At 33.9% G+C, this 13744-nt stretch overlaps 1 protein-coding gene across 1 annotated transcript; it reads left to right on the top strand.

The window, feature by feature from the left end:
• The first annotated feature begins 5034 nt into the window (after positions 1–5034).
• LOC112520302 (mitogen-activated protein kinase homolog NTF4) lies at positions 5035–13021 on the top strand. The gene is made up of 6 exons (XM_025128634.1): positions 5035–5364; positions 5450–5579; positions 7007–7144; positions 8905–9237; positions 10622–10802; positions 12656–13021. Exons 1-6 carry the CDS (start codon positions 5138–5140, stop codon positions 12835–12837), a joined length of 1191 nt encoding a protein of 396 aa, XP_024984402.1. The 5' UTR covers positions 5035–5137; the 3' UTR covers positions 12838–13021.
• Positions 13022–13744: the final 723 nt, after the last annotated feature.

Genomic DNA, 13744 nt, shown 5'->3' with positions numbered 1-13744 from the left:
TTAGGCCAAAATCTATATAAAAATAGAACATACTTTAGTTTGGTTTCTACTTTAGTTTAGATACTACGTTTCAAAAGCTTCATAAAACCTAGTTTCAAAAGCCGTCATTGATGACTATTATACTTAAAATATACATTTTTAGAAGTACTAGAAGGGTATTCGTGCAATGCATCGAGACACATTTCAATTTCAGTATTTCGATTTATTCTTTTTTTATGTCGATATAATATGGTTTTATGTGATTTTGAGAACGCAATAGTTTTTTTTATTTTTTAAAAAATATAAATTTGAAAATATCATAAAATTTTGAAAAAAAAATAATATTGATATCAGTATCAAGTTAACCTTTTTAAAAATTCTTGTTTTTGGTGTAATTTCTTTAATTTAAATTTTTATTACAATTTAATTTAGGTTTCGTAACGAAGTACTTTAATTTAGGTTTAATAACATAATTTTTTGTAAAGATAATAACAAAGTATTCTGTTAGAACTCAATGATTATCCTAATTATATTTTAGATTTTTTATATTTAAAATAAGATATTTATCCAGTATTTGATTATGTTTATCTACAGTTAGTTACACGAATTCAAATATAGAGCTTTAATAAGTTGTACTTATGCACAATTTACTTGTAATTTAAATTTTAAGTAATATGGATTAATAAACCATACTTCATGCATAAAAAATGGTTTTTAAAAGTTTTTGTCAAATGCTTTATAATATAGTACAAATATAAACGAAAAATTTGAAAAAATGGTTTCTTAAAAATATGAATTAAACTAAAGCATGTTTCACTTGCATTTTGCTCTTTTACGGTCGGGTTTTGGTGAAAGTTTCCATTTTCTGTAAAAGCCTTGAGAACCCATGTGTAGCCATCGATCGTCTTCTATCCGATGTGGATGATTGTGTTTAAGTAAAAAAGAAACAATTCGGTCTTTAGTTTTTAACATCTGGACACATCAGGTTTTGTCGATGTACGCTATGTATATTAACATATGTTAAGGTACCTCGACATTTTGTGTTACCATATGCTAATAAGTTGTCGTTTGCTACATGCTTACTGGGTAATCGTTTACCCATATTACTTTCTTTGCTTATTGAGGATGACAAAAATCAAGAATCTTATCCAGTAAGAAGCAAAACATTGAGAGTTTTAACTTTTACCCAGTAAACACTTATCGGGTTTAAGATTCTACCAACAACTATTTTGATAACCGAGAATATTACATGATAAGGTAAATAGGGATAATGATAACCATTTTATAAAAAAACAGTGTTGCTATTAGGGGTGCTCAAAAACCCGACCAGCCCGATCAACCTAACCCAACATGAAATAACTCAACCCGAAGCAACCCGATGATATTGAGTTATTATTATTTGAACCCAACCCAATCCAATGAACCCGATATTCTTTTATTCTTGGATTTAATATAATCGTTGAATTTCTATTAAAATATACATTAGACAGTTATACTATCACATACACTCTTCATATACACATATTTTCAAACTATTAACATCTCTATATAACTCATTCGTATATATGTTCAGTAAATGTGAACTTATATATGTAAACTGAGAAAATTAACTGAATGTGATATACGTAAGAAATATGGATAAGTTGTATCAAGTGATTGATGATGAAAAATAAATTATGAGTAGAGAAATAACATATGCAAGATTAGAAGAATATTTTAATGTATCAAAATATCAACCCGACCAACCCGTACGAGTTGGGTTGGGTTGAGTTAGGTTAAGATTTTTTCAAATCGCAAGTACTGTGTTGAGTTGTTCAAATGTCTTCAACCCGATCAACTCAACCCACAAACACCCTTAGTTGCAATGGTAATTATTTATTTGCTTTTCAAAAATATGATTATTTTAGTATGAAAAGATTAGAGGATCAGAATCACATTTATTAAAGGCTGCAAAATCAGTTTTTGCATAACAACTAGATTTACATTTCAAGAGGGCAATTTGATTTTCTATGCTTAATGTATCCCCATATACATACATATGATTCATATCTTTTAACCATTGGAAAACTATGCTTGACTTTTTTTTATTACAAAATTACACTACCTTGTCATTTTTACCGACTCTTTTTACCATGATACTGGGAAATCTATATCTGTACTGTATCAAAAATCCAAAATCAGTAAGGTATTATCGACCAGATACATTGATCACCGATTTAATTGGTCCTACTTGATAATATATTGGTTGGTTGGGTATGATTTGAACACCCTTGTTGAAAATCAATCAAACTTCAGTTGGTTTTTTTTCTTCTTAATTTTAAATTGTATCAATCGCAGTAAGATGGAACACGACAAATAGCTAAAAGATAAACCATCAAACAAATGAACAATGCAACCAACGGTTTGTAACGAATCATATTGCAACTGATGATGCATCTGGTTATAATAATTATTATTAATTCAATATCTGCTTAAACTTTAATATCTCTCGAGTATTTTTCAAACCGACCAATTTTCAGTTCTTGCATAAAGTTTAAAAACAGTAAACGTAATTAAAGATATATAGGATTGAAAAGGAGGAAGAATAAGTAATACGAACAGTTCATAACAAAATTTGATAACAAAATGTATATTTTATTAAGTTAGAATAGTTCAGTAGTTTTGTAATTAACATGAAAATTTACCTTTTCTATATGGCTTACGTGATTCTTAAAGATTATTTTGCCTCTAGAAAGTTCTAGAACTTGGAATTAGAACCTGATTTGTCAAATGTTACTAATTAGAATAATAAGTTTTGTTATAACTCTTATTTGTTTTTATTCTGTTATAATTATCACTAATCAATTTTGGTATTTGTAAAATCGTGTTTGTAAAAGGTTTTTACAAGTCAAATGTGTTCACGAAAACCGTTTCTTTACAGGGTTGTTTCTGGACGAGGATAATCGCAGCAAAAAATAGGGTCTCGATTGTTTATATTTACAGTATTTATTTATAAAAAATTATATACATTAACTGATTAAGATTTAAATGATCTTGTACTGATTCTTTTCTTCTTAAAAACAACAGTTCGTTCGATTACATTTTCTTCCATCTCAATGTCAGATTTTTACAATATCAATCATTCTCTCTTTTATAAATTTGCTTCTTCTTTATGCGTTTTTCAGGTAAACTGGTTGTAGAATTAATCTACATTGTCAATATCTTCTTTTTGTTGGTTTTTTAGTGAATACTTATCCTGTACGTAATTTCTGAATGTAACCAATCACTTGGTTAGCAGTTTGTTATTTGTTTTCTAATTATATGTTTGCATCTGTCATCATTACTCCTATCTGTTAATTATTTGAGTTTAAAATACAAATCCAGTTTGTAAGACGTCACAATCTACATATTTTTACTTCTAATTTAAGGAGAATCAAACATTTGTTTTGATCCGATAACTATAAACTAATCAATGTCATGAAATATGTAATAAATCTAAATATATTCTTACAGAAAATCAAGATTTTAAAGATCATGTATAACAATATAGAACCTTTAAGATTCTTATATATATATATATATATATATATATATATATATATATATATATATCAAAAGGTCTTTGACCTAACGGTATGTGAGTCTTTGGCCTTCTAGAAGATCAAGAGTTTAAACCTCACCAAGATAAAGAGGGTATATAAATTTATTTGTTGTATTTACCGTATATACTTCAAATAAAAATCACATATATACCACAAGAAGTTATTATGGAGTTTCATTTCATTATATTTGCTATCAATATGCTTATATTTATATTCTAATAAATGGAATAATAAATGGAATATATAAATCACCATATGCTATGTGGTGGCTAAGGATGCATGTTCATACTAATCCAATGTGCTCTTTGATTGGGTATATAATAGAATGATCCTTTAAAAAAAAAAAAAAACTAATTGCATTGGATTTTATTTATCAATAATGAATAAAATCCTTTTTTTTATTAACCTAGATATCTAACTCGCTATGCGAGCCGATTAATCTCAGGGCGATTATCTGCTTTGCAGATAGTCTGGAGTCACCGCATTTGAACCTCTGTGACCACAAAGAGATTTTTATTCCTCATTGGATTTGAACCTGAGATCTCCTGATACCTTTGACCATTGGAGATAAATTCAAACCAATCAGACACCACCCTTGTGATTATTCTTCTTTTACTTTTTTTTTTATCATATTTATTAGAGTCCTTTTTGATTTTCAATGTCCCAAGTCTATGAAGTTTCAAAATCCAAATTGTACTTTTAATCCATTAAATAAAAAGTTATATACATATAATTTTTACAAAACTGTACAGATTTATAAATCAGTTTATGTGTGTTGTTTTACTTAATAAATGACGTACATAAAATTATAATATTTTGTATAATGTTGCTTCATATGTGAATAACGATAGACCCCAAAATTTCTTTGAGTATGTGTACCTTTAAGGTAGATAAAAGCTCCGTAAAATCACGAGTTGATCTAGACTCTAGAGAGAAAGTCAACCCAGCTTGACCTACGGAAAAGTCCATTATGTCGATTTGGGGAATAAACTACATTTATTCAAATAGAATCAACCCTGATCTTTAAATTAAATATATGTTTCCTTGAAAATGTGATAAAAAGCAACGGTTTTTAAGATGATTTGACATTCGAAAAAAAACCCATGAAAATTAATAAAAAAAACTGTCTTTCCATAGTGGTAATGCAGTGGTAGTAATGCCTATAATTATACTTGAGGTTGCGATTACTATTTTCAAAAATAATACTGTAGGACTCGAGTTTTTTTTTATTAACTTGAATATCCAACCCGCTATGCGAGCCAACTAATCTCAGAACGACTACTGACTTTGCAAATAGTTTGAAATTATCGCATTTGAACCTCCGTGGCTACAAGAGAATTTTTATTCCTTCTCAAATCGTAATTTATTTAATATTAAATGAATATCTTGAGTTAGATTTGATTTAATTTAAAAAAAAAAAAGATATTGAAGACATGGAGTCCACTCCAAATGAGATGGGTACGGAAATGAAAGAAAATAAAAAGTGTTAGGCGCAGAGGAAAACAGAAATCAAAACATCAACAACTTCTTGATTGTATTCCATCTTTTAGGGCTTGTATTCTTTCCAAATCGTATAAATGGATCCACCAAATCACCCTTCCGACACCGAAATGTCTGAGGCCGCCGTGGCCCCTCCGCCACCGCAGCAGCAGCAGCCCTTGCCCGGAATCGATAACATCCCGGCTACCCTCAGCCATGGTGGTAGGTTCATCCAGTATAACATCTTTGGGAACATCTTTGAAGTTACGGCCAAGTATAAACCCCCAATCATGCCCATTGGCAAAGGAGCATACGGCATAGTCTGGTGCACTTCCGCTCTTTCTGATCGCTTGGTGTTTTCTTTTTCATTTTTTCTTTATCGACTGATGGTTTTTTTAATCTGTACCCAGTTCGGCTTTAAATTCGGAGACGAATGAACACGTTGCCATTAAAAAGATTGCCAACGCCTTCGATAATAAAATTGATGCGAAGAGGACGCTTCGGGAAATCAAGCTTCTTCGTCATATGGATCATGAAAACGTCAGTGAGTGGTAGCGTTAAATGCATAGGATCATGTTTGTTTCTTGTTGGGATTTTAGTCATTGCTGGTTGTCATTGTTCCATTATTTGGGGGAAACTTGTAGTTTTGGAATGCAATCACTGAAGTGATAATCACATCCAAGATCAGCCGGCCCATTGCAGTTCATCACCTGATGCTGTACACAAATTTTTATTTGTCCCCTATTTCGCTTTCTTTTTTGCCATCCTGGGTCGAGTTAGGGGTTGTATATTATGGATTGGAGCCCACTGCCAACTGAATGATATCAAGTTTGAAGTTGAAGATCTGCCTCGATAACTTGCCTTGTACTGTCCAAATTGGTTACATGTGCTGATGTTAGCTGGTGAATAGAGAACCACTTCATCTTCAACTTTGAAAGCAACGCATAAGAACAGTTTTGTTTGCTACAGCTGTGATTAGCTGGTACTGGTGATTAAACACTCTTCATGGTAGTCCATGATTGATGATGTACAGGCATAATATGGAATTGAATTGACAATGTTGGTTCTTGATTACTGCTTGATTATATGACCTGTAAAAGTTCGTACAATTCATACTTTTTCACTATTGTTTCTTAATCAATGTTTAAGAGACTTTATTAGCTGCCATATGATTGAGAAACCTTTTAGCTGCCGCTTTTCAAATAATTGTAATAATTGCATCAGTTGTATGCTTTATTGTTCATGAAATTCATTCTTATGTGTTTGGTACTCCTTGTAAGCTGAGGAATTAGCTTCAATGTCATCTATGATGGGATGTAAATACAGCAAGAGTTTAGGTAGGCACAGAATTTGGAAGACTCATAGTTGAGACCTCATATGTGATTCTTAATCTAGAAGTTGAGATCAACCAGATGCCTATGATAGATAATTACATATATTTTCTCGGATTAAAATTTTGATTTCTATCATTTTATTATGCCCCCATAGAACTATGTGCCAATGGAATTTAAGATTGATCTAGTAGCTTTGGAGTGTCTAGGTGTAGATTTGACTGAACTCGTACTTTGGCTATTGAGTTGCTGTCTTCTTAAATAACCTTCTTTAATAGCTGTTATAGTGTTATGCAATCATTTTGTTCCTTCAATCAATAAATACAATTTGATACCATTCACATATTCCCTCCGATCAGCGTGTTGCTCAGGCTCAAGGTCGTTAGATTGTGGTTCATTAATGTGTACAATGTACATGAATGCAATATAACCGTTTATTTTGTCTCAACCCTACTTCATGAAGCAATTCCAAATTACTATGGTTAGACACACAACATGACTATAGTTGTGTTCAATCCAATTTTGTTGTTCTTAATTCCTCTATTTTTCGAAAATAAATCTTGAACAATAAAACAGTTCTGGATTTAAGAGTTGCTACAATTTCTGAAACTGATATCTGGTTTCAATTTCATGTAGGTTGTTGCAATTAGAGATATAATTCCACCTCCAGAGAGGATGTCATTTAATGACGTCTACATTGCTTATGAGCTCATGGATACTGATCTCCACCAAATAATTCGTTCCAATCAATCATTATCAGAGGAGCATTGCCAGGTCTGCTTTTATCCTGATGTAGTTGTTGGGGTGCTCTATTTTGATGTCTATTTCGACTTCAAATGGCCATGTTTTAAATTTCTAGGCTTCGTTATCTGCTCACCTTTTGCTGACATGGTATGATGTGTAATACTTTTTACTTGCCCACTCATACTGGTGGTTACTGGTTAGCATAATTTGACTGCCGTTAGTAATCATTATTAGTAGCCATGTACATATTTAAGAGCAAAAGCAAAGATGCTTCGAGAAACATTGGCAACTGGCAAGGTAGATCTGGCCTAAAATGTAGAGTTGTAACTGATAAGAGAAGGAAGATCTCTTTTCTTGTACCTTGATATCAAAAGAGATCAAGTTTCGTGATGGTAGAGAAGCGAGATGTCTTTTACATTTTCTGCACTCCTGCTGTAGTCTTCTTGTTGGCTGCAATTTTTTATCTAGCTCTATGATAAGTTTTTGAAGTACATAATATTTATATACAGCAAATGAACTCAGGCACCCTCCCTCACTTTTGGTGAGGTTTGAACCCTTAACCTCCTAGGAGGCTGGGCTTTACTGGTAACCCGGATACCACTAGGCCAAAGGCCTTTTGTAGCTTTATGATTAATAATTTATTCTAGTTACATGGAGAGGTCTTAAACAATATTATAATCACTCATTCTTTTATTGATAATTTCTTCCAGTTACAGGTTGTTCTATCTCATTTTAGCGTCATGTAAGCTGAGTGTCTATTGCCTATTTGTCATGGTTATCAAATTTCGCATGATGAATGCACCTAGTCAAGCTTGAACTGATATTGAATGCATTGGTGATTTGCTTCCTTGCTTTGGATTTATGTACTGCAATTGAGTTGAGGAATCAAACACTGTGATAAGCAAACTGTTTTTCACTTTGTCTCCTTGTTTTACTTCTGGACATATTTTTTTATTAAACATAAAGCTACAAAAAGAAAAGGGAAAATATGATAAGAGGTACTAGATGGGACAAATTACCCTGGTTCCTTGATAGGAACAAGAACATGTAGTATATAAGAGAGGAAGTCAAGAAAGAAACATGTTCAAGAAGTAGATGGCAAATAGAGATTACCTTGGAGGGTTTGAGTTTCTCTTTCCCTAAGTTGCAAATAACCTGCAAAATCAGAAATAATTTTACAAAACTCATGATGCATTGTTATTTGAGATAGGGATTTGGGCATGTGAAAGACCAAGGTCTTAATTTGAAATGCATGTAGATTCGACTAGGTCGATATCGAATTTGCAATGCATATGGGGGCAGACTTGATCGGAATGCCTTTTAGGTTCTCAATTCAAAATGTAGATATATTTGATAAGCTGTGATGTATGATATATATATTGATAATGGAAATACATATTTATGTGTAGGTATTACAATAAGTGAACTTACATGGAACAAGTGTTAGAAGCATACTAGTTCGTGATAATTTTTTATAGGTGAAGATCTTAATTCATGTAGGTGGTAATAGCATAGGCTATCAAATACCTCGTAGGATTTCGGTTATGGTAATAAGAATTTAGGAGTAGAAATCTTCAAGTTTGATGTAGCTTACCATTTGTTGGCCGTGAAAACTCTCTTTAGGGTGCATCTCTGAATGTTTCTGAGGCTCGTTAACAAAGAATGTCCAAGATATTAGGTGCTTGACATAAGAAAAGGTTATTTGACTATTGGATAGCTTGTGTTGAATGGCTTACATATACTTATCATGCTAATGAGGTTCTTTAATTGTGTTCTTTTTCCTCTTGCAGTACTTTCTGTATCAGATCCTGCGTGGGTTGAAATACATACATTCAGCAAATGTGCTGCACAGGGATTTGAAGCCTAGCAATCTTCTCCTGAATGCAAATTGTGATCTCAAAATATGTGATTTTGGATTAGCTCGTGTTACATCTGAAACTGATTTCATGACAGAATATGTTGTTACAAGATGGTACCGTGCACCAGAGCTATTGTTAAATTCTTCTGATTATACTGCTGCAATTGATGTATGGTCGGTAGGTTGCATCTTTATGGAGTTGATGGACCGGAAGCCCTTGTTTCCTGGCAGAGATCACGTACACCAGCTACGATTGCTTATGGAGGTATTTCTTAATTTTCTTCTACTAGCAGAGGTTAACGTGAATCTCAATTCTATTTAACTAGTATAAAAAATTCTCCAGCAACTGTGGTTAACTTGAATCTTCCTTTCATGTGTTTTCCCTTTTTTCCCTTCGATCTTTTAAAAAAGCATACTTGCTTCTTGAATTTCATTTAACATCAGTTGGTGAGTCGGGAACCTACTTATGATTGATTGAGGTTATGTGTGAGTAATAATTTCCTGTATTTGCATATTCTGAGTTTGTCATGATGATTTTTCCAATTGAATCTGGGGAAAAAGTAGAACATACTACCACCACTGGTCTATAGTATAGGTCAATGGCTGACAAAGATAGGAAACCCATGTCTTAGTTTGTGTTGCTGATATGAAATTAATTCCTTAGTTTGGGCATATTTCATTTGCTATGCTGACACTTACAGCAAGCATGGAGCGCATTGTTTATATGTATAGGTTAGCTTGTATCGGGTTTTCAAGCTATATCTACTTCACTCAATGCATTGCAGATAACAGATTTTGCTGATTTTTGTTTCAATAGTTGGAATTTCATCCAGGATATATAGTCAGGTTCGTACAAGAATAGTAACCAAATAAGAGAATAAGAAAACGGTCGAATCACATGTGATTTTACACTAAAATCATTTGTAAAATCAGATGTGATTCATGCAACTTTGGCGTTACCTGAGGTTTCGAGCCACGACCCCCGCACACCCTTGCATCGACCGTTAGTGCAAAATCACATGTGATTTTGTACGTGATTTGGCCGTTTTCATGTTCTCTTGTTTGATTACTGTTCTTGTTTGAACCTCCCCCCCCTCCTCACTGTGTGTATATATATACATATATATATATATATAGAGAGAGAGAGAGAGAGAGAGAGAGGACAGAGGAACGAAGGGTTTGGAATAAATTAATCATCTTTTCTTGCATTTGAGAGGTTCTACACTTCAATATACGTAGGGGAAGAACAAAAATGGATGTGTGGCTTGGATTTCTTTCTAAGCATTGAACCACATGACAGGAGAAACAAGATTTGGGTTTTCATGTAATTGCAATAGATTTCTTCTATATTTTAATACAGGGCAACAAGTAACTTGTAGGACTTCTGAAATACAGAACCTTTTTTCTTCTTGTAGGACATCCCAAAAACCCTTGTGGGATGGGGTGCTGTGGTACATATTTGCTATCATTAAACTGCGTTCTTGAACCAAATATTAGAATCTGCATAGATCTTTTATCGTAGTCGAACATGATAATGTCAAGGAACATTTTCTACAAGTTTCCTGACAAATGACTTCTCAGTTTAGAACGTGCAGAGCGTATTACTTGTTGACAAGTTTTTGACCTTGAAATTGATTTAAACCTTGCAGTTGATTGGAACTCCATCAGAAGCGGAATTAGGATTTCTAAATGAAAATGCAAAAAGATACATCCGACAACTACCTCAGTACCGACGACAGTCATTCACTGAAAAATTCCCTCAGGTTCATCCTGCTGCTATTGATCTGATCGAAAAGATGTTGACATTTGATCCTAGACACAGAATTACAGGTGAGAAGAATATCATTTGTTTTTTTTTTTTTTGAATAAGAAAGAGGTACTCCCTCCGTCTCAGAATAAGAGCATCCCCAATGGAGGTTCTTTTAGGTAGCGTTTGGTGCGTAGACATGATTGGACAGGACAAGAGGGTAGGATTGGACAGGACTGGACGGAAGAGAACAAATGTCTGTTTGGTACGACTAGGACTGGATAGGACAAAACTAGACAATATTACCCCTAAAAGTAATTTTATGATTCTATATCATATAATAGTTGTAATTAACACAAATAAAGTAAATAATTTAATTTATAAACATTTTTACACAATTTTCATATACATAAATATAAAATAGTACCAAGTTTGAATGAATTTTTTTATATAATTGATGGTAGTTTGAAAAAACCTGATGCATACAATGGAGAAATTATGTTTAATTCGGTTTGGAAGATCTTTATCAATCGGTGAAGGCACGGTAAAGATTGTCGCAACAACAATGGTTGTGGAGGCAGAAACATTAGTTATTGGTGGGCGATGGTGGTTGTGGAGCACGTGAAGATGGTGGATAGTGGTGGTGGTGGTTGTTGACAGTGGTAAAGGAGGTAGTTGTGGCCTATGTGGGGAGGTAGGTGTGATCGTGGGAAGTGGTGGTGGTGGTGGCCGACGATACTAGTGGTGGTGGAGATGGACGGTGGTGGTTGTGGAGGACGTGAATATGGTAGATAGTGATAGCGGTAGCGGTAGCGGTAGCCGACGGTCGTAGTGGGCACTGATAGGGTGGTTATGGTGGAGGTGAGGTGGCCCATGGTGGTGGCAATGAACGGTATTGATTGGTGGCTGATGATGTTTGTGGAGGTGGTGGAGGAGGTTATAATAGAGGAGAAGGTGAAGGTGGCCAACGGTGGTAGTGGGCCTGGCAATGTATAGTGGTGGTCGGTGGCCGACGATGGTTGTGGAGGTGGAGGAGGTTGTTGTAGTAGAAGAGAAGGTAGAGATGGCCAACGGTGGTAGTGGTGATGGACGGTGGTGGTCAGTGGTTGTGGAGGTGGTCGACGGTGGTGGCCGCGCCTGCAACTAGCGGTGGTGACCACTAAAACAAATACCATGTTAAGGTTATATATCAAATGAGGGTTAATTGGTAATATTTTAGTTTTTGTCTCATTCTTGTACATTTTGGTGGAACAAGAAAAAGTCTTTTTTGTCCCACCTTGTCCCAGTTCTTGTCCCTGTCCTATATCTCACCAAACGTGGGTACAGTGAGTTTTGTCCCGTCCTGTCTCATGTACCAAATGCAGCCTTAAGAACCTACTTTTTGTACTTTTTCTTGCCATATAACTTCCAACTCACCAAATTAAAAATGTAAATAGAAGTCCACAATAGTAGTCTTTATAAGAACCTCTTTTGTGAGTCCCATGTATTTTTTCAACATCAATAAATGATAATGAAGTCAATAAAATATATAAGAAAACTAACAAAATGTCACTTCTCATCAAGTTCAAGATAAGAACCAAGGTTCTTGTACAATAACTTAAAGGATGTGAGGTTCTTACACTTTTTGCATATAAGAACATACCATTGGAGATGCTCCAAGTGTCTACAATAGAAATGACACTCAGTTTTAGATATACATATGATTGCACTTTTTAGTTAACCAAATGACAACTTTACCCTTGAGTAATTCTCTCTCTTCACAACCCTTAAAATATTTGTGCATTAGTTAAGGGTAGATTTGAGAATTTTGTTATCTGTTATTGAAACTAGAAACGTAAATAGAAACATAGACTCTTATTTTAGACGGGGAGAGTATTATTATATCAAGTTGTGTGTGTAATTGTAATCGTTGGTTGGTCTTATTACTCTTATTCAGTTGAAGATGCATTGGCCCATCCGTATCTAACATCACTGCACGACATCAGTGATGAACCAGTGTGTTTGACCCCATTTAGCTTCGACTTTGAGCAACATGCCTTAATCGAGGAGGAAATGAAGGAGATGATTTATCGGGAGGCGCTTGCATTTAATCCCGAATACCAGCAGCAGCATATGTGAGGATGAGGAGGAGGAGGATTCGATGTTTGTTCGTTTGTTTGTTTGTTGTGTGGTTTTCATCATTATTATTATTAGTGTGGTAATTGAATTCTGTTTTGACTGAGACATTATGTGTTTGTTGTTGTATATAAACCTGGAAGTCTGGAATCATTTGGCAACCAATACCAGTTACTGTTAGGTCTCCTCTGCTGTTTAATCATCATCCAAACACTTGCTTTTTTTCCTTCTTTACATCTCTTCCTTATATCAAGATTCAACACTAATGTCTAATACTATTTTATAAATTAAGGGGCTGTTTACCTAAATGCTTACCCGATAAGTGCTTACTGATATGAGTCTAACACTATAATTTATTTTGATGTGTAAGATTTTAGTACATCAAAACGTATCGAATGCAACAATTTACCTGATAAGTGCTTACCTGGGTAAGAGTCGTCATCTTCACTTAACCAGTAAGATTCTTCATCCTTCTCATCACTCTTATCCGGTAAGATTCTTGGTCTTTGTCATGTTCATCCGATGAGAAAATTTATCCGGTAAGCACTTACCAAGTAAGCGTTTAGTAAACGACCCCTAAGTATTCATATTTCTATTTTAGTTTGTTTCAGAATAGGTGTTTATTTTCCAATTTTACCGTGAAAATTTCCCAAATTATTAGCAGTGTTCTAAGTGGCATGCCGTTGCTCAAAGCTCGTGTCTCACGTCATGTTAAGCTCATGGCATGCCATGGGCCAATGTGCGTCTTCGTGGCGTGAGATTTGATTTTTTTTACCTTTGTAGTTACTTATTTTTTTTAGTTCAAGCATATAATCTAATTTAGATTGTTTAATTAAATAATATTTTACATGTATATATATATATATATATATAATTATATATGTGATATATAAATTTACCACTGTCACTC

The sequence above is a fragment of the Cynara cardunculus genome (genome assembly GCF_001531365.2).
Source record: "Cynara cardunculus var. scolymus isolate 2C chromosome LG 10, CcrdV1, whole genome shotgun sequence".
Classification (NCBI taxonomy): domain Eukaryota; kingdom Viridiplantae; phylum Streptophyta; class Magnoliopsida; order Asterales; family Asteraceae; genus Cynara; species Cynara cardunculus.
This window is presented reverse-complemented; position numbering and strand designations above follow the sequence as displayed.